This window comes from Cotesia typhae, unplaced genomic scaffold (assembly GCF_013202065.1).
Source record: "Cotesia typhae breed Kobodo isofemale line unplaced genomic scaffold, CoteBio_Ctyphae contig_23, whole genome shotgun sequence".
Lineage (NCBI taxonomy): Eukaryota > Metazoa > Arthropoda > Insecta > Hymenoptera > Braconidae > Cotesia > Cotesia typhae.
Window position 1 is genome coordinate 1,975,834 of NW_027423729.1, and position 26,959 is coordinate 2,002,792.

General features: G+C 30.6%; 1 protein-coding gene across 1 annotated transcript in view; it reads right to left on the bottom strand.

The window, feature by feature from the left end:
* Gfrl (Glial cell line-derived neurotrophic family receptor-like) overlaps window positions 1-26,959 on the bottom strand; it is a 162,527-nt gene that overhangs the window by 81,790 nt on the left and 53,778 nt on the right. The window contains exon 2 of the mRNA XM_074239154.1: window positions 20,099-20,221. Within this exon, the coding sequence (XP_074095255.1) occupies window positions 20,099-20,221 (123 nt within the window). The remainder of the gene's footprint in view (window positions 1-20,098; window positions 20,222-26,959) is intronic.

Here is a 26,959-nt window from a genome sequence, read left to right on the forward strand (position 1 = left end):
ATTTGGTTTTGTTACATATGCAGACTGGTGTATCTAATGTATCAGTTTGCTATAGCTTTCTTTAAATAAAGATGATGCTGTGCGGTATTGTTCGAAATTTCCATGCCAGATTAATGTTGAGTATCAGATATCCTAAATCACAGTCTATTCAGTTATTTAAATATTAAAATATGTAATTATTGATTGATTGATAATTGTTTGATCAGCTCGGTGCATTAACTACGAACACGTGGTTTAATTAATGTTGGAGTTTTTTTATTAATGATAGTAAGAGTTTATTGAAGTCAAATTTTAATGTATGAATATGTAAGAATAATATTTTATATGCAATTTAATAGATTTTCCTGTAATTTTTACAGAATTTTTTTTTCCGTAAAAAAATAATCATTTTACATAAATTAGGAATTATCTCCATCGATTGAAAAATTCAGTGTTATCAATGTCATATAATGTGATCCGCAATTGAATGTTTAGTACTCTGATACGATGCTTGAAATGAATATGATCTCTCACAGATATATTTTGTCTGTAGTTAGGGATTCCTTTCAATGACCGGGTTAGTTGTAACAAGTAATGCGATCAGTCCTATTCGATTCCAATGTTTGATAGAAATTTCAGAATAAACCTTAATTTTATCAAGCAGTGATCCAAAACTGGTTGGGTTTATTTGATAAACAGAAAAGTTGATTGTATACAAGCGAAGTAATATTGAATTTCTATTAGTGTTAGATAAAATAATAAAATGCAATATATCTTTTCACATTTTTTAAATTACTTTTTGCAAATTTCCAATTTTTTTTAAGCAAAAAAATAAATATATTATCAATAAGTTATGAGGTAAAACCTTTTGCATTACGAAAAAACGACTCATAATTTATTCCTAAAGATTAAAACATCCATCGAAGTAATGGAGCTTAAAATGAAATCCACATTCACTCAAAAATCACTTCACCGAAAAAACTCTATTTACTTTTAACGGCAAGTTGAAACCCTGGGTTCTGAAGTGACCCAGTAAATTCAAATTAAAAATTCACTACAATTCCACTCTTGATTTTCCAGTCTTTTCTCGTCAACATTTTAGTGTTCATTCATCCCATTTTTGGCCGCTTCGACTAAAAAATAATCGGTAGCTGCTACCGATTTTTTTTTAGGAATCTCTATCGATATTTAGTCAGTCGTAGTTACCAATTACTTTTTCCCAAGCACATTTCTTTTCAAAATCGAAAAAAAAAAAAATATATATATATATATATATATATATATATATATATATATATATCCTATATATAATAAAAAAAAATGATACACGTTGTAAAATTAGGTGTTGAATGATATCCAGCAACAACCGGTAAAAATCGATAACAGTACATAAGTTTTATCACACATATAAGAGAGATCGTAAGAAAAATCGCGAATCCATCTCGATTTCACGCTTCAAACGTGAGCGTACAACCTTTTCCTCACGAAATTGAATCTCCAGCATCATACGTACACGATGCAGCAGTGCACCATAGAGTGCAAGCATATGAAATTAAAATATGCCAGGTCTAACGCTCCGGCATATCAAGTCATGCAGGAATAAGCACCAGTACAAGTAAAAGCTCTATATAATGCACATGAGTGTGCAGTCAAGTAAACTCCGTACTGGCGGGTACAACGGACTTTATCATTTTTCCATCCACCAGTCCAAGCTCAACCTAAGTCCTGCCATGCTACCACGGATCGTAGAACCTCGAACGGCATCTGCCCTCGTTATGAGTGCTTTCTGCCCTGCCGCTGTATTGTGCTACAACATGGCTATCGTTAAACTTGTTATTACTACGTGAGATTACACTTATAACGAGTGTGATCTCGTGTTACACATGTTTTAAATATCGTGTACCCACTTTATGCTCCTATCCCGACACATAAATACGCAAACACTCGTACGCATACATACGAGTCGTGTTTAATAGTTTGTTTTATTTTTATTTCTTTTTTATTATTATATATACGTATGTTATTATTTTTTTTTAATTATAAACCACTGATTTATCTTGTACGACAGTTTTTCACGCTCTAGATGTTAAAGCGGTGATTATATTTGAATAAGTAACCCATTTTTCTCTTTAAATTGTTATAAAATTCAATGAATAAGTAAAAGTTAAGTCGCCGAGAAATTATTCTTTATAAATAATATTTTAAATCGTCAGTTACGAGCTTTTACTTATATATCATTTTTTTATCGGATCATATATTGATCTTTTCTATGATATATTCTGTACTGTACATTAAAACTTAATTTCGAAATTTATGCTCACATGTAAGCGGTCAAATTTTCAAGCGATGTGTGACCATTTCACAATTTTGAGCTTAAATCTTTAATTTAAGCCTTAAATTTAAATTGGCCTCAGAAATTATTTGTTATTTATGTAAACATGTGACAAATATACTGTGAGTAGGTAAAAATCTATATTTCGTTTATTTTTGAGTTTTCAGCTTCTTCTACCTTTACTTCCAAATATAGTAAATCGCCGGGGAATCTATCCAGCCGTAAGAAATGTTAAATGTAAATCCCGGCTTTTATGTGTAACTTTTCATTTTATTTTTTCTAAAAAAGTTTTTCGTGTTCGCTTAAAAATACGAGATGTGAAATCACTGACATATTCACTGAATCTCAATAATTTTTTTTTTTTTAGACAAACATTTATTACTCTAAAATATTTATGTCTTAGAGATTTTCAAAGTTTGATTAGACATTTATAAAAGACTTTTTAGATTTATGACGTGGGTTAAATAGGGTTTTCAGGAAATCTCGAGGGTGAATTTTAGTTGGAATTTAAATGGAAAGTAGTACTGAGTTTTTTTTAGTAGTAATTACGTATACTTTTATTAAGATTAGGGTCATGCTAATGAATAAAATTATTTTTACAGGGTGAATTTTGCTAATTGTTTTCGAATTTTATAGAAATCATGCTATTAAAAAAATTTACTGATCGTTAAAATTTTAATAATGATTTCGATTCAAATTTTCAATTTTCTACGATAATTTTCCGAATAGAAAAAATTCATGTGAAAAATTCTCAACCATTTATTTTTTACGATAAATCACAAGAGACCCTTAAAAAATTTTATTGAACTAGAAAACATAATTTTTCTGGCCCTGACTCAGTGAGATAAATAAATTATAATATTTTTCCAATTAAATTAATGTAAACAGTAATAAAATTGAAAATAAAGTTCGAAAAAGTATTTATTGTAGTAAATAAAATAAACTAAATATGCAAAGTGTTTAAATAATTCAATTTAAATTCCATAATTAATTCCGTAGACGTCTTTTGTCTTGAACATGAGCGATGATGACGATATAAAGTTTAATGAAAGACAGAAAATAATAAACGAGGGAAAAAATAAAGACCCGGAATATAGCGATCTAGACGTTATCAACGTGTTTTGAGATAAAAATTAGCTGGGCTCCTAAATAAAGGAAAAAGTTTGTTAGAGGAATTAGAGTGAGTTACGAATTACAATGACGATAATGATAACAATAAAATAAAAATGTAAGAAAAAACAGGTGATAAGATACCTCGGGGTTTCAACAGATCGTTACCGAAGACGAAGTCACATAAAAACGCGAGCTCCGTGGACAGAATATAGCCACGGGTAGCCGGTATAAAACAACCTCAAGCTAGCGACCCGGTTTGTTGCAATCGTTGATAAACCATCTACTCGTTCTCTTGATTCCCAACAATCCTTATTTTGTTGTACAATCTATATTGTCGTGCAATTCAGTTATAGTTCAAGTTATAGTCGGTGAAGACCAAGAAAACATTATATCGTGTCACTATCATACTGTTATACCTTTCATCTCCAGGAATTCCCGTAAATATTATCCACCCTGCTGAGATGTGGTTATTCGTATTTCAATCGTTTTATTTCACAGATTTACGGTATGATAACACTAATCTTACGCTTTTACCGATTAGTGGTAATCAGAGGGTGTACATTTGACGCGTATAATCAGCGGTTTTATTGATTAATCAATTTTTTATCGCATAGCTAAACATTTACTCCATAATTAACATATCTGATTGACTAATTAATTAATTCTGTTATTATTGATGTATTTATTGACAATCAATTTGCTTCAAATCAATGGTTATATACATATTATACAATTGTGTGTATTAATAATTTCATATTGTATTAAAAGAACTGTCTTACTTTGATAAAACCCAAACTAAGTGTTAGTTTTAAAGCGAATCCACTTTTCAAAAGATTTTGACCATTTTTTTACAGTTTATAAATATTTACTATGAAATTTTGGTGTTGCAAAATTTTTGGCCATTTAGAAAGCAAAATATGTGATGTCAAAGTATACAATTTTTAAGATCAATTCCCATTTAAAATGTGTAAAACTAATTTTTTATAATTTAAAAAGAATTATTCGACCGAATTGGAAAAAAAAGCTCCGTCGCCAGTTCGATACTTTAACGAAAATTTTAAATGGGATATTACGTTAATATTAAATAATTTAAAAACAGGATGTAATGTGGATACGAGGTAAGTTGGTTCTTGTGTTACAAAACGTGGAAAGTTGTGTTCTTGACAAAATTGTGACTGTAACTTATCTCAGTTAATAATACTTAACTGGTTTCTTCAGAGAAAAGACAATTTGTATTTAAATTGTAGTTATTACCCGATGGTCTGGACTGAAACTTTACGAGAGCGTACTGTTAGTATATTCCAGTTTGCGTTAAATCATATGTTTGAACTTTTCGCAGCTACTGAACATGTATAGGTGTCTTCTATTGTTCTCTCGAGCTCACCCCAGGTCCTTATCCTGAATTATTAATATATCGTATCTCTCAAACCAAATGCACGTGTGGGGTTATATGGTTCTATAAAATTACTCTTAAAAATTATGCGAAGTTATTAAGTGATCTAAATTGTTTTTTGAATTATTAGTTAATTTTTTTTTAGAATTTTTAATTGTAATAGCCTAATTGTAAATTGTATAAATATTAAGCATTTTATTTCTGAATAAAAATTATTAAATAAATTAAAAATTGCTTAGTATAAAATTTATAGTGTAAATTCAAAATAAGTTATTAGTGTAATTGAAAAAATATAGTTTTGAATCGCTGTTTATGGCATGCTTGTTTGATTAAGCCAGTTGATGCACCAATAAATTGAATTGAATTAATTATAAAATTTGTTTCTATTAATCGTAGAATTTTGATTTAAAAATAGATATCAATAATGTGAACCGGAGTTTAATTTAGTTAAAAGCTCGAGCTTTTGATTGATATTTCGTACATTTTCATTTGAAATATTCGTAAATATTGGTGAAAAAAGAGACCACTCTGTAAATATTAACTTCTACTAAAGGTTCATTGCTGTATAAATTATAGGATATCCAGTATAAATTCCAGGATATCCAGGAAAAAAATTAACATCAATGATAGTACAGAAGTAATCATAATATACTGTAAAAAATTTGAAGAGTGGATAGTTTTAATTATATTATTGAATTTTATTTATTTTGTCCATAAAAAAAAACTCAGCAAAGTACATTTTTTTTAAATGAATAAAGTATTAAAATATTAGCTTTTATTCGTTTAAAAATTCCAAAACACAATAACTTCTAATAAATGACATGCATATAATTATTTATTACAATTTACAATGTATATAGTATTACGTGTAACATAAAGTAGTCAAAATACCAACAATTAAAACTTGTTAGATTCCTCATCACACTAGTCGTTCATTCGCAAGATATTATTCCCACGATAACCGCAAAATGCAAACTCTGGTCGTAACCTTTCAACCCCTTCTCCGATTGTACAGAACAGCGAAGGGTGGCGAGTATATATATATATATATATATATATATATATATATATATATATATATATATATATATATATATATATATTTGTACCAACATCGACATAACTAGGGTATCGAGTATGGCATTTCTGCAAGTGATCGTTTGAAATGATTCCTAACTAGAGAAATACCGGAGTCTGGAGTCTAGAGTCTGGCGAGTGAATTGAGCACTAAGCACGATGAACTAATCTACCAAAGTTATTTAGTTGGTCGGCTAAAATTATGCAAGAGACAGTAGAGTAAGTTATCGTTAGGTCACCGTAATCCATTAATGTATTGTTATTTTATGCATAGTTATTTTTTCAAAGTTTTATCAGTGATTAATTGATAGCTCAAAAAGTCGAGCCTTAAATTTTGAGTGTCTGATTTTAAATTGCTAGATCCTGGACAATTTTTCGGTCACAAATTTCTTTTTTTGAGACGTTAATTCATTGGACATTAAAATGACATTTTTTTTTAGTTAGATAATAAACAGTAAAAATATTTTTGAAAATTATGTGATATATTTTTTTGATGAACTCAAAAGTGAAAAAAATAGACAATGGTATGGAAAAAAAAAAATAAAAAACTTTCTGTCAAAATATGGAAAAAAAAAAGTATAAAATTTAATATCTTGAAAAGCTTCAGGTGTCATTTAAAAAAAAAGCTTGAAGTAAATTTGAGCAATACTGAAAAAGTTAGAAAAGACATGAACTATTTGAAAAATATATCAGAGTGTAAATGTAATGTAACATGTTAAAAGTGGCTAGATGACAGTTATGATTTTAAAAATTGTCAGCTGGTATGTGGGACATTTTTTCTTGGAAATTGAGTCGGTAGAAAAAGCTTCTTGTATCAAAAGTAAGATATCGGATGCGATTTCTCTAATGGAACGAGGCTATAGAGGTATCTCACATCCTATAAAATTGCCGACTGATAAGGGTAAGTGAGATGAGATAGTCATTCGGACAAAATAACAAGAACAAACTAAAAGCTTTGCCTTCAACTTTTGCACTTGACTCTATTCTATAATACAATTGTGTTTATTTTTTTTTTGTTTCTCTTTTCTTTTATTTATTTTTTTCGCTGCTGTGACATTTACAAAGCAAAAGCTCGTTTGGAACGATGGCTCTGTGGATTCTCAATGAAAGCAGGACGAAATCTTAAAGGCGCAGATGCCAATGATTGTGTACAGCTGTCACACGCGTATAGAACAAAAACCTCTTATTCTTTCCTGGCGTTTTTTTCCGTATCGCTTGTATTGTGAGTACTCTAAGGTGAGCTCCACTCCGAATAGACGGAAATTCCGGTATACGGACAAATTCAGTCGGTCATTTTCGTCACGTGTTAAGAAAACGGTCGGAGACAATCACTACGAATAACAAATAAAAATATATATACTGTAATAGTAATACTAATAAAAATGAACCGAATTCTATGGAAAGCTATTTTAAAATGTAGGTCGTATTTTATTTTTTGTCATAAACTTTTCAAAAAAATTAAGAAATTTAAAATTCAATTTTTTTCTGAATAAAATAAATACAAAGAATATTTTTCTTATGTTTATTATTAAATGATCTTTAGGTTTTAAAATGAAAAAAAAAGTACTGTAAAATGTGTTTTAAAAATAGTTCGATAATAAAAAAATTCAAATAATTTTTTCATTTGGAAAAATGTTTAAATATGAGTGAAACAAATGTTCTTAACGTGAATGCTAAAGGGTTGAAATCGGCAGTTTAACCCAGTTTTTCCCACATAAATAATATGTAATTGGGTAATAAATATTAATTTTTTAGCGCTTTGACTTCTTATAGACTTTTAAAATATCCTGATTTAAAGTCATTGACACTTACTGACGTCTATAGTTTCTTATAAATATTATAAACTGAAAAATATTAATATTTTAAGATGACCAGAGAAATTAATTTTCATTATTTAGCAAATTTTAAAAGCTCTCGAACTGTATTAAAAATAAATATCACTTAATTTAATTAATATAAGATTAAATATAGAATATACACGTCATAAATCATTAATAATAGACTGAGAGATCGATTTTAATTAAAACATAAAAAATAACAGACAGAAGAATATAAATACTTAATAAGTCTGCTTCTTGAATGTTGAAGCTCATCAATTATAAACACAATCCCTTTATGAATAAGTTAATAATTAAATTTGTGTTTAGTAATATTACTTCATTCATAAATACTAATATAAGTGACCCAGATTTAAAAAATTCATTATCTTTGAACTCATACTTGAGCATAAATAAATAGAAACTAAATAGGCCTTAAAATAAATAAAAGAGTAGTCAATAATTTATCTAGCTTCCGATTTATTTCAACGATTCCCCGATAACAATGACAAATAGCTCATAGCAATAAATAAACCTCGGGAAATTAAAAGCGAGAGAGCTGAATGATTCTGACATTTTTCTATCTTATTCCTTTTTTTTTTTTTTTTTTTTATACACTGCACTTACTCATACCGCCCTACTCTTCCACTTCCCTGCACACATACACCAACTTATTCACATATTTTCTCGAGAATTCAAGAGCATTATTCATTTATTTTCCGTACACACAAACACGAGCGACATAAAGATAAATAATAAAAGGAAGAGGAAGTGAGCAAGTGAATGAAAGAGTAATAAAAAATAGCGAAACAACAAGTCCTCTGTGCCGTACAAAGTAGATTTGGGACACATTGCGCCCATACCCGAATAGAACCGTTGCTCACTTCGTATCGTTTCGTGAGCCATTATAAACTGAGAGACTTTTCGAAGGTACAATAATAATACACTAATATACCATATGCCATTTGGCTGTTATTACGTACATCAACTTAGCTGCCTTATTGTTCATTATCGTTTTAATTATTACTTCATCTTTTTTGTTCAGAAAAAATTAGAGCATGAGCTACATTGAGGCTTCAAAGAAACTCTTACAGTGCAATTTTTCAGTTTTTTTTTTTTTATCAACCAAGTTTAAATTGCTTCAATAATGAAAAAAAAAAATAAAATGAGCTATTTACTAATTTAACAATCATTGATAATTAAATAAATCTGCATCAATTAATAAATTAATTTTTTTTTGTAGAAAAAATTTTTTAATTAATATTGGTTTTGAGTTTTGATAAAATAACTCTTTAATTTAAATCATTTTTATAGATAAATTTTAGGGGAAGTTATTAAAAAATGATACTTTTTTATAAAACTTCAAGTCCTTGTAGCCATAATTGCTGTTAAAATAACTCCCTTCACTCTAATTGAAATTTAAACAAATTATTTTCCGTAAAGTTTAGACAATATCATGCTAAAATACTTATCTGATAATCAAAAAGCATATTCTCTTGAAAATTAAATACTAAACGTTTTATCGAAGAGACAGATACTGCGTAGCTCCCTATTCCCTGGCCCCTATTTACGTCGACACTTATATTGGTATTAATATTCCCCAGACACTTAGAGATAATCTAAACTTTAAGATCATGAAACCACTTGGAAGCACTTTAACAGGTCACCGAAACTCAAACCGAGCGTTTACTAATGTAATACCTCGAGCAGCTTAACTGCTGGTGTATTATACTTGTTATTCTGAATCATACTATTACGAGTAGGTAAACGATAATGAGCTTGGATTATTACTAAAACATAAGTATCCTCAACTGTAACTATAACGAGCATTGACTGAGAAGCCCGAGCACTGAGGGTTCGAGTGCTCCTCGATTTTACCACTAACGATCCTCTACCCTGAACGCTGTCTACTGTCTGCTATTGATTTTACAGTTTTTCTCATTTTCCCAACCAACTTCCAACTAACGGACGAATAAATACTTCACAACTTGATTAAAAAATATTTATTTCACATTACATATCACATGTCGTTATTTTTCTTTCTATTTATTCTAGATCCAATTCATTTAGAGCATCACCAAAATTAGTGATACTTCGGATAGAAACATTTTGATCAGATATTGTGAGCTGATTTAGAAATAACCTGTGAAAGGATTGTCGATACCACTGAGGATGGTTTATCAACAGCACGCTCGAGTAAACAAATGTTCATAGTAAAAGCTTGCTCTGCAGTACAATTACTTTGAATCAGTTGACCGTTGAAGTTTATACTTACCACCGGTTGTTTCTCATTACGCTTGGGTGCACTCAAACTTTGCATAATACTATCGGATATGTGATCCGATCTATAGATGCTCTAAAGAAGCGTCAAATACCGGATGCGGTGAAATTATTTTTTTTAAGATACTCTATGAAGATAATCAAGAGCGTAAATGAAAAATTTGAAAAATCAAAATTTATAAAGTAAGAGATCTAATGCCTTTACTAGAGTAGTGTCAGAGGTTCGTGTTTATGCAAAGTAGATATAGGAGTTATTTGTGCATTCATGATGCTAATCAACCAGGACCAGCTGTCGGTCAACTAAAACCTAAATGGATATCTTTTAGCCTTTACTTTTGATGTAATAGCTCGCAAAAAAATGTCCTGATATGGCTTGATTTGTCTTTGTATAATTTTTTGGATCTTGTATAATCTTGGATAGAAAATGCATTTTTTTTAAAATTATTTTTACCTAAATCAGTAAATTATAAAAACTTCTACATTATAAAAATTTTTTAAATAATTTGTAATTTAATTAATAAAAAAAAGCGAGACATTGTAAGTTAACGAATATTGAATTAAATTAAATTTTACGAAGCGAAATATCTATGCATGACAAATGAAGTTAATAAAAAATTTGAAACAATGAAAATACAATTTTTTTTGAATCTCTGAAAAGTTTGTTTAATATTATTTTTTAATTAAATCAATTTTTGTCCGATAAAACATATTAATTGATGGACTTATTAATAGAAAAAATAAAAAAACTGGAAAATTGTAATAAATTATTTTGTCGGGGATGATTTTGGGAGTTGTAATGATTTGTAATGTTCTAATGTTTTATGTTTTAAAACTAAAGATAAACGAGTAACTTTCAGAAAAACAATTTGAACTTGTAATAATAATTTAGAAATCGGATGTATAATAGGCGAAATGAATAAACTTTGAATGTAGTTCTGTAGTAATTCCTCGCGGGTTCTTATTTCTTTCATTATTTTCTTTCTTTATTTCCGTTTTGTCCCTCTTTCTCGAAACTAACCGCCAATGAGGTAGAAAAAGCGAGGAGGTGGAAGCGAGAGAGTTTATGTAGTCTGCTGGGGGCGATTTGGCGTTTAATGGAATTCATGCAAAAAGCCGAATGAAGGGCTGAAAACGCCACGGGGTTTCAAATTGAAAATTTCTTGCAGCGACTCTTTAGGCAACTATGCCGAGAAATTACACTTACTACCTTTTCTTTCAACCAACTTAGATATTTTATTATTCATTGTTCTTTTTCTATGTACCTGGCCATGGAAATTTTGGTCTTTTGTTCTCTTAGATTCACACTTTTAGTATTATTTTAGTTAAAGTGTTAAAAATTTTAATGAAAAATCTAACAGATAAGTCAAATATAAATTATTAAAATTAAAAATCTATTTAGTTAAAAAACAAAAAATAAATAATTTGTTTATTTTCTTTCCACAAATATTTTAGCTAAAGCTCCAAATTTTTCTTCTTGTAATTAAGCTCTTGTAATAATTCAATTTTAATAAACCCAACTGGTTATAAATTTCAATTAGCAAAACTATTAGAGATGTCTGCACATAATTACGCTCAGTACTGTATAAAAAAAAAAGTAACTACAAAACAACAAATGAAATAAGGTAGTATTAAAATGAGTAAGAAAAAATACGTTACGAGGATTATACGCGTGATCATCCAGCAATAAATCAGAATTAATTTAAGCACCATGGAAATCCTCTTTGGATCTCCCGGAAAATGTAGTGGGAGGTGGTAGGTTTTACGTTCTACTCGGCCACAAGCTCCCCAAAGTTTATGGTAGAAACGAACCGCCCAGAGATTCATAAATCCAAATAAACGTTGTCTCTCTCGCTCTTACTTGCCCGCTTTTTCATTCGTTCGTTCGTTCTTCTTCTTCTTCTATTAATGTAACTCTTTCTCTATCGGATCCTTTTTGTCCGCAACCGTGATTCTTCGATCTAGTCGATAGATTCGTTCTTCAGAAGATGTAGACGTATAATACACACAGATGGGCAGTAGTAACAGTCTTTAAAGTCGAGAGTTGCGGTTATTTATCAAGATAAATAGTTTCCTCATTGCAGCGGTAATAGTACTGCTGAGTGAGAAAATTACTGAGTTCGTATTCATTGTAATTCAAATTTATCATTTTTCAATTAGTACTCCATAAATTCTGATAGTTATTAAGATTATTTTCAATTAAACAAAATATTAAAGATCTGCACAGTTTATAATACAAATAAAAATTTTACTAAAACTAATGATCGATGTCTGAAAAAATTAATTGTCTGTAATAATTACAATTTAAGGTGATTTCTGTTCATAGTTTATCAAAAAAAATTTTTTTTTTATTTCTACATTATCAAAAGACAATATGGAATTTTTTTAGTATAATTCTAATTATGTCCTTGACGCAAAACTGTTTAAATAGACATGTATGAAATTTTTAAAAAACAATTTTTGGACATCCATTTATTTTTCAACTAAAAAGTTAGATATTTGTTATTTTTATTATCACAAAAAAAGACAGAAATATCGACAAAAAATCTAGAAAATTTATCGGCTATAAATATATATTTTTTTTTCAGCGGTCATTAAAATTTTTTTGAATATAAAAAATCAATTTCAATAGTCCCGATTTTTTTTCACCCAATTAACTCCATACATTATAAAAAAAAAAAAAAAAAGTCAACTGATTTCTCTAATGAAAAGGAATGAAAAATATTCGAGCCGTAAGACTTAAAGCAAAGATTTTTCTTACGATTTAAAAGCAATCGAAGAACTGAAGTAAAACGAGCATGTGGACCCTCTATTTAAACGACCCTCGGACTTTTCAGAAATTCAATGCCAAGTTTTTAATAAGAGATATGGCAGTGACGTATAGCAAAGTTTGTATACAGATATACGGCGTATATTGAACGATTGGTGTAAGACGCGTTATTACTTGGCATACCGACGTTCAACTTGTCTTACTCCTAGACTACTTTTCTACTTCGGGTAAGATATTTCAGTGATATGTCAAACGAGAAGGTTGACATTAAAGAAGATGCTATGCAGACGCAAGTCATATTACTGTGTGCATCTCGGCTTATTTCTTTACTTACGTTATCTATAATACATCTAAACATACGAACATACGTATGCTTTCGCTCGATCGATAATACTTTTGTGATTTTGTGTGACATAAAATTCTTATATAAAAATATATATATTCTTCAAGCTATTACTTGTCAGTTCAAGTTAAGAATATAATATCTTCATATGTGATTTTATTCAAATATATCATATCATATTATATTATGTACTATGATATAATATACACATGTCACGATAATCAAATTTATTTACAGACCCATTAAATTATTTATGTTTAATTTTAAATTTTACAGATGACCTCGGCAATTTAGTTTTTTACTGTTTTAATTTTATCAAACTAACTTTTCGATTAAGGGGGATAGCCACTGTGACGCTGGAAAAAATAGGCAATTTTCGGGAATTTTTTTTACTAGGATAATAAAGGAATTTGGGGATCGGGTTTTTTTTGTTTTATAAAGTATATGTTGAGGATAATTCTCCTAAATTTTTATTCAAAAATATTTTGTTATCACAAAGTTATAAACATTTTTGTAGAGCACCAAAAAAATTTCCCCCTCCATTGCCGGTACTGTAACTCAAAAACGGATTATCTGAAACAAAAAAACCAAACGGCATTTTAATCTATAGGAATGTCGCTATCGTCGCACGTAGGGGATTTTGAAAATTTTGATTTGAGAAAAATGGCGCCATATTGAAAATTTTTTCGTCTTTTTCCTCATTTTTTGGACTCAAACAGCCTTAAAAATCTTAAAAATCAAAATCCCCTACGTGCGACGATAGCCACTAAGTAGACGAATACGGGGAAACAAAAAAATTGAGAATCGGTTCATATTTACGAAAGTTACAGTACCGGAAAGTTTGAAAAAGTCGTTTTGAGAAAAACGCGAGTAAAGTTTTAAGAAGATTCTCGCAACTTTAAAATCTAGTCTTTCACAAAATATTCATACTCACATCAAACTATCAAGTCCTGGGCCATATGAGGGTTCTTCCTCCTTATCTTTAGTATTGACCTTGACTTTTTTATTTTTTACTGGCCGTTTCCATGCGGCTTTCAGCAGCTTTAACCCGAGTAGCGTCGCGCTCAGCGCAGTATGAGTAGAGTGTTGGTCCTACTTTAACATCGAGATTCTCTAATATCTTCAGAGTTGCTAGAGCCCCATCATTGAATGTAATTGTTGAAATATATAAAGCTATTTCAACAATAAGGGAACAAGAAGAATTTGTTTTTGGGGCGAGCTGCCACACTAATGCATTGAAGCTTTCATTATTATTTTGTGTAAACCCACCGACACATCGTTCCAATAACTCTGGATTCGATAGATCTTCATAAATCGGTATTAAAGCTTCCGCAATATCTGCAGGAAGTGGTGGTTTTTCAACTAATGAGTCCAAAGTATTTGTTGCCACAGCTTTTTGAAATTGACACCACGAATTTGCACCTTCAGGACAAAGAAAATGCTGCGGATCTTCGGGTGATGAAAACTTGTGATAAAATGTTTGCCAAATAGCATTATACATCTCATCAACATCATTAGAATGACGTCTGATTGCTAAACCATAATACTTTGTAAATTCATTAATTGCTTTGTCCGTTAATCGACCTTTCCCACCTAAACTTTTCTGTGTATTTTCTTCTTTTCCTGTTTTTGTCTTCTTGTTAGTTCGTTGCTTCTTCAAAGCCCTTAGTCGACTGCCCATTCGTTTTTGCACGTGATTAATACATTCCTTTTTTTTATCTTCACCATGTCCCCATACGGTTTAGCATCACAAATATTTTTATACGTTTTAGTGTCACCATCACCTATATAGTTTACATACTTAACGTTATGTAATAACTCTGATCGCATAAACATCTCTTTTATTCCATCTACCTCCATTTGTCCAGAAGAATTTTCATGGTTTATTGGACAGTCTAGAGCATGGTCTTGCATAAATTGATCGTATTCAGCTGTTCCTTTTTTGAGCTCATTAGCGCACACATCTTACAATAACTGGATTTCATACTTACATCTACGATTTTGCCAGTGAAGTAACCAATTAGAGAAGATATACCAAATGAAGATTTAAACCCTCTTTTCTTCCAACTACCGTCACCGGAGACAGAAATTCCAGGAATGTCATTGGATTTTAAATGCTTGCAGGTTTCTTGGATTTCTTCTTTAGCAGCTTTTTTCAACACTAAATCACAACAGTTTCTAGCTGCATTTCTGATTTGTGTGACCAGACGATCGTAAAAGCTATGGAACATTGGTCGTGGTAAATCCATGAAAGCACAAAATCTTTCAGCTCCAGATAACCCAATACTAATTATCCGCATTGCAAAGATGAAACGGCGATTAATTTCATACGCATTCTTGATGAGTGGACATGAATTTATCAAAACTGGATCACATTTTTGCAATTCACAACTAGTTTAAAACCTAATCCTCGAATACTTGTCTCAGTAAAGTTTACATCACCACCACACTTTTTACACGATACACAGCCACTTAGTAAATTAAATATCGAAAAAAATTTATAATTTTGTAGCTAATACTCGAATCAATTGTACAATCAGATTTTTGTGATAATTTCCTCTTGGAAGCACTATCACGTCGTTGAGAGCCAGTATTTTTTCAGTTTCATATCTGTTGAGCGGTCGATTAAATTTTTCCTGTCGTTTGGCAGTTTTCTTTCGTTTTTAATAACTTTACTTTGTTTACGATCCATTATTTAACAAATTTTTTTGTTAAATAAACAAAAAAAAAAGATCAGAAGATTTAAAAAAAATAAGTAAGTAAACAATAACGAGTACACTAAGAAACTCAATAAATTAAAGAACGAGTGTGTATTCATACAAAACAACTAAACTATGAGGTACAGTATCTCAACAATAAGAAAAAATATACGTTAAAAGTCAAATAATTGTAACGGTTGACAATCGTGAGGGAAAACAATCGCCAACCCGTACGAATCAAAGACGGAGCGAGCAGGCGACGTTTTCGTCGAAGCGCCGCGCGTAAAACGGTCAATCGACGCGCTCTTATAAAAATGACTATAACTCGAAAACTATTCGGAATTTTTCTATAAAATTTGAAATACATAATTTTGAATATATAAACTTCAGTTTAATGAAAAAAAAAAAAAAAATTTTTTTTCCGAAATTTTACAGTGGCTATCCCCCTTAAAAAATTTTTTGACATGTCCTAATATCTACATATGTAATTTTTGATAAGTTTTTGCGGGAAAATTTAAACAAACATTAAAAAATTGTAAAAAAAATTTTGTGAAATTTTCTAATTGTTTTATTATAATTAAACTGCTTAGATAAATTTACGGATAACATGCTCAAGACATGCACATTCAGATTTACTAAGTTTTTTTTTTAAACTCTCGTCAATCTACGGCTTTATAAAATGTATTTTAAATATTTCATAATAAATTTTTTTTTGTTTTCTATTTATGTTAAGTTTAACGCATCCTTTTTGGAAAAAGAGTAAAATGAAGAGAAATATCTAAAACTTCATCCATGAGACTAAAAAGTTTACGCATTGAAATAAAAATATTTTGCACCGGAGATTAAACGGTCTTATAAAAAAATAAAAATTAAATTTTGTAGTAGAATTAAATTGAACAGTAAAAGAAGATTATTTCTTACTGACATGTAAAATATTAAGTAAAAACTTTTTTATTTGAACGTTATTATTTTGGTTAAATTCGCAGCTTTTCTATATCCAATTTTTTTTTTTTTTTAAAGGCTGTAAGTCACTTAAATATTAAAAATTTCAATGCCCACAAAAATAAAAATTCAAACCCGATATAAAATATTCATCCAGAGTTTTTATTTATAATAAACTTCAAAGCTAGCTTCACAAAAAATACTCCAAATAATAATGTATAAAGTATAGCATAAAATAAAAACTATCGTTTCTTTTCGTTTCTCATCTCCGGAAGGGGTACATAAGCATTGGCTCGTTTCACCATTTAGAATAGATAAAACGAACCGCTGTCGGAATCGAAAGAATCTCATATATTCCTACGGGATATTCGACTTGGCCCTCTCGAGTCACTTTTTTCTATCGTATCCTGCGTGATTGTATCACAAAAAAGCTCTCGTTTTCCCATCGGCGTTTCCACAAGTACTTGTTAGTCCCGGTCAGTACAGGAAGCAGCATGCTTACATCGAGGTCTATCATCAATAGCAAGTAGTGCTTGTAAGTGCAGTCCCGCAAGTAGTCACACAGCCCAGTCTAGTACTACTATTTTATTTACTGTGATACTGAACAAGCCTTTTTTATTTATTTTTTTCAATTTAATTTGATTAAATTATTTTTCGTCTTTATTCAAGACAATAGAACTCTTTAAAATGATTATTCTTGATTCCAGAATTTTTCTTTTGAATCAAATTGATTTTTTTTCCAGTGTTTAGTCACGTGTGGACATATCAAACAGTATCAAAAATTTTTTCCTCAGGGAAATGTCAAACTTTTTACTTAAAAAAAAAAATTAAAAAATTTGCCATTCTAAATTCTAAAAAATTTTGTGCTTAAAAATTAATTTTCAACAAATTTTAAGAAATAATGAGTATGTGATTTTGTATAAAAAATATAACCATATAAATCACAACAGAAAACACCAAAATCGTTCAACTTTTAATTTTATAAAGTGAATTCATCAAAAAATATGCTTACATTTATTTCAAAAGAGACTTATGCTGATTTAAATTTAAAACCGTCAGAAATCGACTTACGAGGCTCAGCTCAAATACCTGCAAATGGAAATTACCAATCCAATCGTCGTTAATTTTAACTTCCCCTTTCCGCAGATCCTTATATTTTTCATTGTTTTTGCGCCATCCATTTGTTTACTATTTTTCACAAACTGCATACATGCTCAAACAGGTACAATGGGTTCTGTATCGCTGAGAAACATCAGGGCTCTCGATGTGAATACGGAAGTTATGGTAAATCGGATTCTCCTAATACGTTTACAGACTTGTCCACGAATTCCGGTACTCACTACAGATTTCACATTTAGCATATATATGTATAAATACTGAATTCACATCGATTCGTATAAATAGAAACTCTCATTTTCCAGTCCCTCTATGCGTTGTATTATACATGTTTTATTTTTTGTCCAACATTTCTTTAGTTTATTCTGTTGTTTATATTTTAGTTTTCTTTTTATAATTCTCTCGTGTTGCCGCGTTTGCATTCGCTTCACCGAATCCAAATATTGATCCTGAAGTTTCCGGCTCGTTTCCGAACGACTCTGGCCCTTTCTCCCCACAGCTGCAGAACAGAGCTTGGACCCTGTCGGGTTGCGAACTCTTTCTCTCTTGGGAGAATGCCCTGCTTTTTTGGCGAGACAGGTCAACCGGAAGCTACCCTAGTGTGGGAAGGGAGAGTTCTCGTTCACTACCGATTTACGTGTCTCGCTTTTTCTCTTTCACAACTTTATGCATTATACCAATTTAATCGTCTCCTTCTCTAAGACAAGGAACCGTCGTATGGCTCCTACTCCTATACCAATCCAACCACGTTTACTGCTCTCATCCTGATCCTAATTTTAATTCTCTGTATACTGCTCGTGTGGCGAACAGGCAGGCTTGCGCGGATCGTTTAACTTATCGTCGATGACGATCGATCGTTCACTCCGTAATTCACCTTTCGACTCCTTCTCTTATAAATATATATTATATATGTGTAACTTTAGTTCGTAAACTTTTTTAAATTTCTATTGCATACCTTAAGCTACCTCATTACCGTCAAAATCAAAATCGAACGAAGCGTTCCAAAAAAATTGCAGTATAGTATTAAAAAAAAAAAATATTAATTTTAACCAATTCTCGGAACTTTCGAGAATTGGTCGAAATTTCGTTTTAAAAAAATCGTTTTATTAGTTATCAGAAAAGCGTTTTAAAAGCTCCAAGTACATAGCTAGAGACATCGAGCTTTTAAAGGCTTTTAAATCTTAAATTATAAATGTTATTGAAAATAAAAAAAAATTTTTTCTCGCCCTTCAAAATAAAAAATAAAATTCTACAACTTCCGAAACATCAATTTAAAATTTACTGATTTTATTTATTCAATTTTTACTTTAGATAAAATTGTCAGATGTTAATCTCATAAAATATATTAAACGGAGCAGGTCATTTTACCGCTAATACACTTGAAAAATGGTATAATTTATGTTTAAAGAGAAGAAAATTGAAATTTATCTTAGAAAAAATATCGATGAAAAACAAAGTGACGAAAATATACCATTCAACTGAAGAGCAATTCAATAAAATTCATGGAAATTTAAGTGAAAAATAATAGCCAGATAGAGTGACGCTGTCGATTCAGAACGCAGCGTAAAGGAAACTTTTCTTTAACTTGATTTATTAATTTATCCGATGATCAACTCGCTCATAGACTTTACGATCGGGTTTTCGAGGAACTTCAACAGGCTCATACTCGCTATAACGCTCTCTGTCTCATCCTTATTCCACCTGTTATCTTTATCCTCGTCCCTCCTATTATACCCAGCATGCACTTATCCGTCTATTTTACTGGCTGTGGTGGTAGACGCGGATAATAAACTTTTAAAACTCTATCATCTTCTTTTTCTGTTTTCCTTGTTTCTGTTGCATACAAAAACTCACTCAAAATAATTAAGCGGCCATAATTATCATTCTCAAATAATTTATGTCTTGAACGAAAAATCTGATGCATGATATTGAATGACGAAACAAAAACTGAGTTTTTATTTTGAGGATGTTTTGCATGGTGTTGTGTATAATTAAAATGTTTACAGACAAGAAAGTTAACAAATGAATAAAGTTGTTTATATAACCAAGAACACCATACGAAATCCTCTTTTCATTATTCAAATTACTTACAATAACGCTAATTGTACTTACTACCAAAATATATGTATGCGTATAAAAGTTTATGTACGATATGAATGAGTTAAAAACTTGTCAAGAGCAAAATAGTAATAATAATAATCATAATAGTATAAGGATAGTAGAGAATGACGAATACTCACCGAGTTCTGGGCCACAGACTCGAGGGATAATTTCTAGAATGGCACTGCAAGACGGGTCTTCAAAACACAATTGCCGAGCAAATAGACAATTGAGAATTGCCACTGCAGTCTTGACGTTTGGACCTGCAACAATTTAATCATCATTTTATAAGTTTTGTTTTTTTTTAAACGCAAAAATAAAATAATACTAAAAAATTACCTTGATTTATAGAAATATCATTTTAACCAAAAAAATAAATTTGAGGAATTTATTTGTCACATAAAATAAAAAAATATGTGAGTTAATAAATTTTTCTTGGTTTCTTTAAACGTCACAAATTTTTTGCAATAAGTCTGTTGTGCCTAAAATTGACTCGAAAGAATTTCTTAAGATATTTTTCGTTGATTTTTTAGTTAGAAATAAATGTAAAATAGTAATCTTAATTATAACTTATGTAATTTTAAAAATATCAATTCATAATTAATCTCATCGAAAAATTTTTAATCGTAAATTAAAAATTTTTTTTTATTGTAAAATTTGAACAATAACAAAATTAAATAAATTTTTATTTAATTTTTTCGATTGTTATTTTATTATCTAAAAATTGTATTTTTTTTTTTTAATATTTCCGATATCATTAAGAATTTATTCATTATTACATAAATAACAAAAGCAATAATTACGATTGGGGCTGTCAATAAAGATTTTTACAGGAATTTAAAACTTTTCTTCTACTTCTTTCAAAGTCCCTTTCTTATTTAACTTAATTAATAGTTAATTATGATTGAAACATCTCGTTCAATTACTTCGAAACAAAATTTCACAGGAGTATCGAATAACTTATTGAGTAACCCTTTTTCAACCAAAAATGTATATTGCCCCGTGTTTACTAAAAGTAAATCGATCTGTAGGCAGTTACAAGTGAATGTGCAGTAGAATGGGAGTATGTATGTAGATAATTTTTTATGAGAGGCATGCTATCCATCAAGAATAACCATTTGGGAGCTAAATTTCGTATATACGTATTGTGGGATGTTACTGGTACGTATGTGCTATCCACTCGAGTAGTTACAGTCGGTCGCACAAAGTAGCGTAAAGGTATACTTTATAGCCCAGTCCTGCGGCAGTGAACGTTTTGTAATTAATTGCTGCACCGAGAGCTTCTTTTATCGACTTCCGTTACACTATACTACGTCGTAAAAATCCAGATGACAGCGTGCGTGCTTTTACTCTCTTGAGACCGTTCTCGGTATGGATTTTTTTTTCCATACATATTAACTTTTTTTTTATACCACATCCAATTACTTTGTCACTATTATATTAATTTATTGCATTATTTCATACCATGTAAATTTTTACGCTTCGATTTTTATAATAGATTTGATTTGTAATTAGACAAATTGATTTTAATTTTAGATAAAGTATATTTAATTATTGTAGGGTAGTAATTTTTTTTTTTATTTTAATTAAAAATCGACAACTGAAGGGTTGAAGGAATTGTGAACTTTGCAAGCTTGAGAAACAGAGAAAAAAATAAAAAATCTTTTCCTCGACGTTTATAATATTGACATTACTCGCGAAAATATTTTGTGATAAAATTTAATAGGAAAATACAAATAAAAAGTTTATCGAAAATTCATTTAAATAATTTAACTCACGATTTATCGCATGGCTCAATTGAGATTCGCAGCCCGAAAATAGTGTTTAGCTCCTCAAAAAACTAGGGTCTTTATAAAATACGTTAGTTGAATTTATAAACGCCTAATGTGATCAATTGTGCGTGGGTCTTCTCGACTTTAGAAATTTTATATTGCGCGTAAAGAATTTTTATTAATTTTATATTTATATTCCATTATATAAGTGAAAACATTATATTGACCAACTAATGAATGATAAATTTAATAGAATGATTATAGTTCAAATTAATATTGATAAAAAAAATTGTGTTAAAGTAAAAATAGTCACTTTTAGTTGTAAGCGAAAATTTGACGTAGTTTTAAATTTAAAAGTTTAAGCTTGTAGAAAAAAAGAAAGAAGCTTGCAGAGTAATCTTGTAAGTATTTTACGAGGGCATTAATATGAAAATAATTTGTCAGGATAATAAAACAGGAGTTTTTTCCCTGACTAACGGCTTAGTTAGTAATCTCTGAGAATAATTCCAAAAGTTGAAAAAATTTTTTTGCTTGCGGAAACATGTGGGTTCCTTAAAAAAAAATAATTCCTATGGGGTAAGTCCAAGTCCATTCAATAAATCTTAGCGATTGCATCTGACTGATCGCACCATTAACTTCGGAGCACTTGGTCGTCATTTGGGATCCCTTTATAATAAAGGATCGGCGGCGAAAGAGACAACACACTGAAGATTCATCGTAAATGTCGGTGAGGAAACAAGTTTGCACCGTGGATAGGATTTGGAATAAAAAAAATAACTCAAGAGGGAAAAACGCGGTGTAATAAAAACAAAGATGAAAAGAAAAAAAAAATAAAAGATGAGTGAGGGAAAAAAAAGGAAGGGAAGAAGAATATAAATGTCATTCAGAAAGGTCAAACGGGAAAACCGATAGTTTTAACATGAGTTTGTGCTCTCAGTTTTGGGCTCACCGCGACTATTTTCTCGGCTCACAAGACACTTTTACTTCTGTTCGTATATTTATTACCCCGTGTTGACAGTGTCAATAACCGAAATCCGACAAATCCACTTAGAATAAATCCAACCATTTTTTCCGACACGGTTTGTGCCATTTTGTTATCGCCTTTTTTAATTTTTACTTCCGGGAATCGAAAGTCGTCATCATCGGATAGAAGCAAGTCATCTTATCTCACAATATAAAAAATTTCATAGCTTCTGTATTTTTATCTCCGTTCGCTCTGGGACAATAGTGGCTAATGTTATTTTAGAGTGTTTTCTTATTGCGATCGATCAAATGAATTGGATGTAGAGTAATTTATATAGAAATAGATGGCAAGATGAGCGTTCGATTTAAGCTATTTCGAGACACTGTAACTGGAACGAGTGTAATACTATAATATAGAAAAGGAAATATAACCTCTTTCGGTGTCTAGTCTGTTCCCAAGGATGCTACAATGTCAATGTTTCCAATAAAAATTTTTTTTTATATAGGATAAAACTAAATCATATTTCTCTATTGAAACTCGTTTCATATAGCACAGCCTTCACCCTTGCAAATCGATTTTGCTAGTCAACTTAGTCTGGAAATCGCATATATGTTCCAAAAAAAAAATTATATTTGAATTCGAATTTTATTCGATAGGTTTATTGTATTAGAGTCATTCTTTAAAAACAAAAGACAGAAATAAGTTGTAGAAATTCAAAATTAATTAAAAAAAATTTTTTTTTTCCGTGTTATTTAAATAGGAAGTAGAACAATGGGTTTATATCAAGAAAAAAATCTTTTTTAATCAAGCAATTATTCCAACAGTATTTTCAGAACTAAATGGCTCATATGAAGTTAATAATCGTATGAAAAAATTAATGCTAAAAGCAAATTTCCGCATAAAGCATTGAAAAAAAAAAAAAAATAAAATAAAACAAAAACGTGAAGTATCCAAAGGATTACTTTAATCTAGTGTATTCTACTGTACAGTAAAATTGAAAAAAAAAAAAAAAAAAAAACCATCCAACATCCCATATAAGGTAAATTTGGTCTAGCCGAAAACACTTTAAACTCGCTTTTACAAGTTGATATTTATATAATTGTTTTTTATTCGGGTGTTGATTCGAACAGTCGATAAACTGGAGGTTTCAAAAGTGCTGTTACAAAAATATGAATAGTTATTTTATCTCTTTGATTTTATTTTTTATTTAGTACCTATCTCACTTCGTTTTTATTTTTTCAGTAGGTTTTTCGTAATCCAACATCGCATAAAAGCCGTATAAAAATTTCATTTGAAGAGCTTTTTGTTCGCTATTTTTCGTTTTCTCATTTTTGTTGATTGTTTTAACATTTAACATTTTTTTGGTAGCATTGTCCAGCTCCATTACTTTTTTTTTTTCCAACCTTCTATTTCATTTATTTTCGTTGAATTTATTTAGTTTTTTCCGTAATCTAGCTGGCACATGAGTTGAATGTTACGACGACAAGAGTTGTTCAGATGCGAGCACTCAGCAGAGGTTGCGTGGTTTTACGCTTCTCTCTCTCCGGCTTCGGCTTCTGTCTGTTTCCATCATCAAATCGTGATCGAATATCGAATGCTCTCGCGCTAGTTTCGCGGCTCGTTCGCTAGCCCATCTTGTCCCCATTTAACGTTCACGAGCGATCGGATGGAAACAGGTTTATCCTAAAATGCTCACTACCAAACGCGTTCAGCCTTCCCAACTCTGTTCCTCGTCCCCTCGAAATCCTCTCATTTATCCTTCAACTCTCTCTCCCCCCTCTTTCTCTCTCTCTTTGCCCTTGTATCCTTAATGCGTGTATGCACGCTCTAACGACAATTTCGGCCTCGCTTTCGGTTCTCGCTACGCTCCACAGAATGCCCCTAGTCATTGCTGTAGTTGAGATGACAACGAACGAGAACATAAATCGGGAAATGCTTCTATCGCCGTTAAAATTGCAGCATAGCCAGCTTATCATGTCCACCCATTAAAATTTTCATCTACTTCCAATAATCAATATATACCGATCTACAATAAATTTTACCACATCATATATTTACCTGATTAATCAATTTTGCTGTGAAAATATCACGCCAAATTTTTATATTAAATTTGCTGAGTACTAAATTGTTTTTTGTTATTTGACAAGTATAAATTAAATTGAATTGAGTAGAGGCATTTGTTATTAAAAGTAATAGTTGTTTTATTTTATTTTAATTATTTCAATGAACTACCCAGGCTGATGAATCTGAATTGTCAATTTGTGCAGGCGTTTCATGCATGCCCTTTTTGTATCGGTCACAAACATACATTTACTTGTTTCATATCTATGTCTTTGAAAATCAACAAATGACAATTTGTTCGAAATTTGAAACGTGAATAGGGATCAACGTCTCGCCAGACACTTCAAAGTTTCAATTAATCCGAAAGTGTGTCCGACTGCCTGAATTTAGCGACAATGCAAACGATAGATGACAGCATTGTCCGACATATTATTGACATGTTTCACTTGAACAGCGCTTCTGACGCGTACTTTCGCTTTTTCGCAAAAAATTTGTTTAAATAATAAATTTATAGGCAACTATGATGTTTCAGTCAAATAGGATCCGTGAGCAGATCGTTTTACGCTCTAGAGGATTATTTTTCCGAGGCTATTAAACGAATGGAAAAATCGCTCAAGCTCTTTATTTATTTAGACGTTTAGATTTTTCGGCCGTTAATCTTGGGGATGTAAACGACAAGTTGTTGAATGATCAGGGTCTGATAGAAGATGAAAAGGAGAAAGGAAACACTGAAGTCACGAAAATGTCAATGTGATGGGAGATTGTTGGTGAAATTAGAGTGGAAATATAAAATTGGATGATTTTACATCGAAAACGGATGCCGACTTCTTTGTACTTATGATTAAAGCGCTAGCAAAATTTTTCCAAGACTACAGCTCAATCTCATCACGAAAATAATTTTTGAACCACAAAAATAACGATACCGTTCACACTAACATGAATAAATAAATTTAGCACGACATTTTACTCAAAGAAACATTTAAATTGTGAAAATTCATGGTTTTACTTGTAATAAAGTCTCAAATTGAAAACCATGGTTTTAAAAAATTTAATAGCGAAAAATGCAAGTCCAATTTTCTAAAGGCTCATAAGTATACTTCAAGAGTATTGAGATAAAAAAGCTCGCGGTATAAAAAATTATAATAATAAATAAAAAAGGTAAAAATGTTAAAAAATCTCATGACTCTATGAGCTTGGAGTGCGATAGAACCAATCACAAGGTAGACAAGAATCGCGCCAACACGCGACACACCAGAGAGCGACTTTAATTGCGAACCACGGATCGATTTGTCGCCAACGCGGCCTAGCCCCTTCTTTAGCTTATGTTAAACCAAGACTTTATTTTTCCCGCGTGTTGCTTTACTCTAGACACACTTATGCACGCACCCTTGCCTATTTGCCACCTTCCGCTTCCACTTAATTACTTTTTTCCTTCTTCTCTCATTTATTTTTCCCTTAAACAAAAAACTTCTTACCGGCTAATAAAATTACTCAGCGGACCTCGAAATTTAAATTTTGTTTTTAAGGAATTTTACTGTCAACTTTATTTGTCAATTAAAAGTAATTAATAATTGTAAAGTAAAAGATGCAGTAGTGTGAAAAAAATTTTTGGTACAGCCATTTATGAATACAGTCTATATCAGAAAATTTCTTTATGGGTTTTATATTAATATTTATTTTATTATCTGTGATATCAAAATAATCTTATAAGCTTTTATTAAAACACGCCACTTGAACTACGCAGGCGAAAAAAAAAAAAAAAAACAGCCGAGTTAAGTAAAAAAAAAACAAAAAATGCAAGTAACGCTTTTGAAAGTTAAACTTGCTGACGGATAGACGTTTTGAAAAGTTGAAATCCTCACAACTCAGTTCGCCACCGACTTTACAACATCATGTTCCGCTGAAAAAGTTTTCTCAGTTCTTTCACCAACTCGGTTGACGTCCAACGAGTCTATTTATTCTAAAATCATTCCATACATTTACTTATTATTATCATCATTGTTAACCCCACCCATTCTTATTCTAAAAAAGACATCGATTTCCCACTAACGATTTTCAATATATAAATTGTACTCAGAGCAGAAGAATTACGAACAACAAAATGTGACCGGAAAAAATTTCACATACTTTTATAATAAGCTACATTATTTAACGGTTAAATGAATGTAGTACAGTGTCGTTACCTAGTGAATCACTTCAAAGTC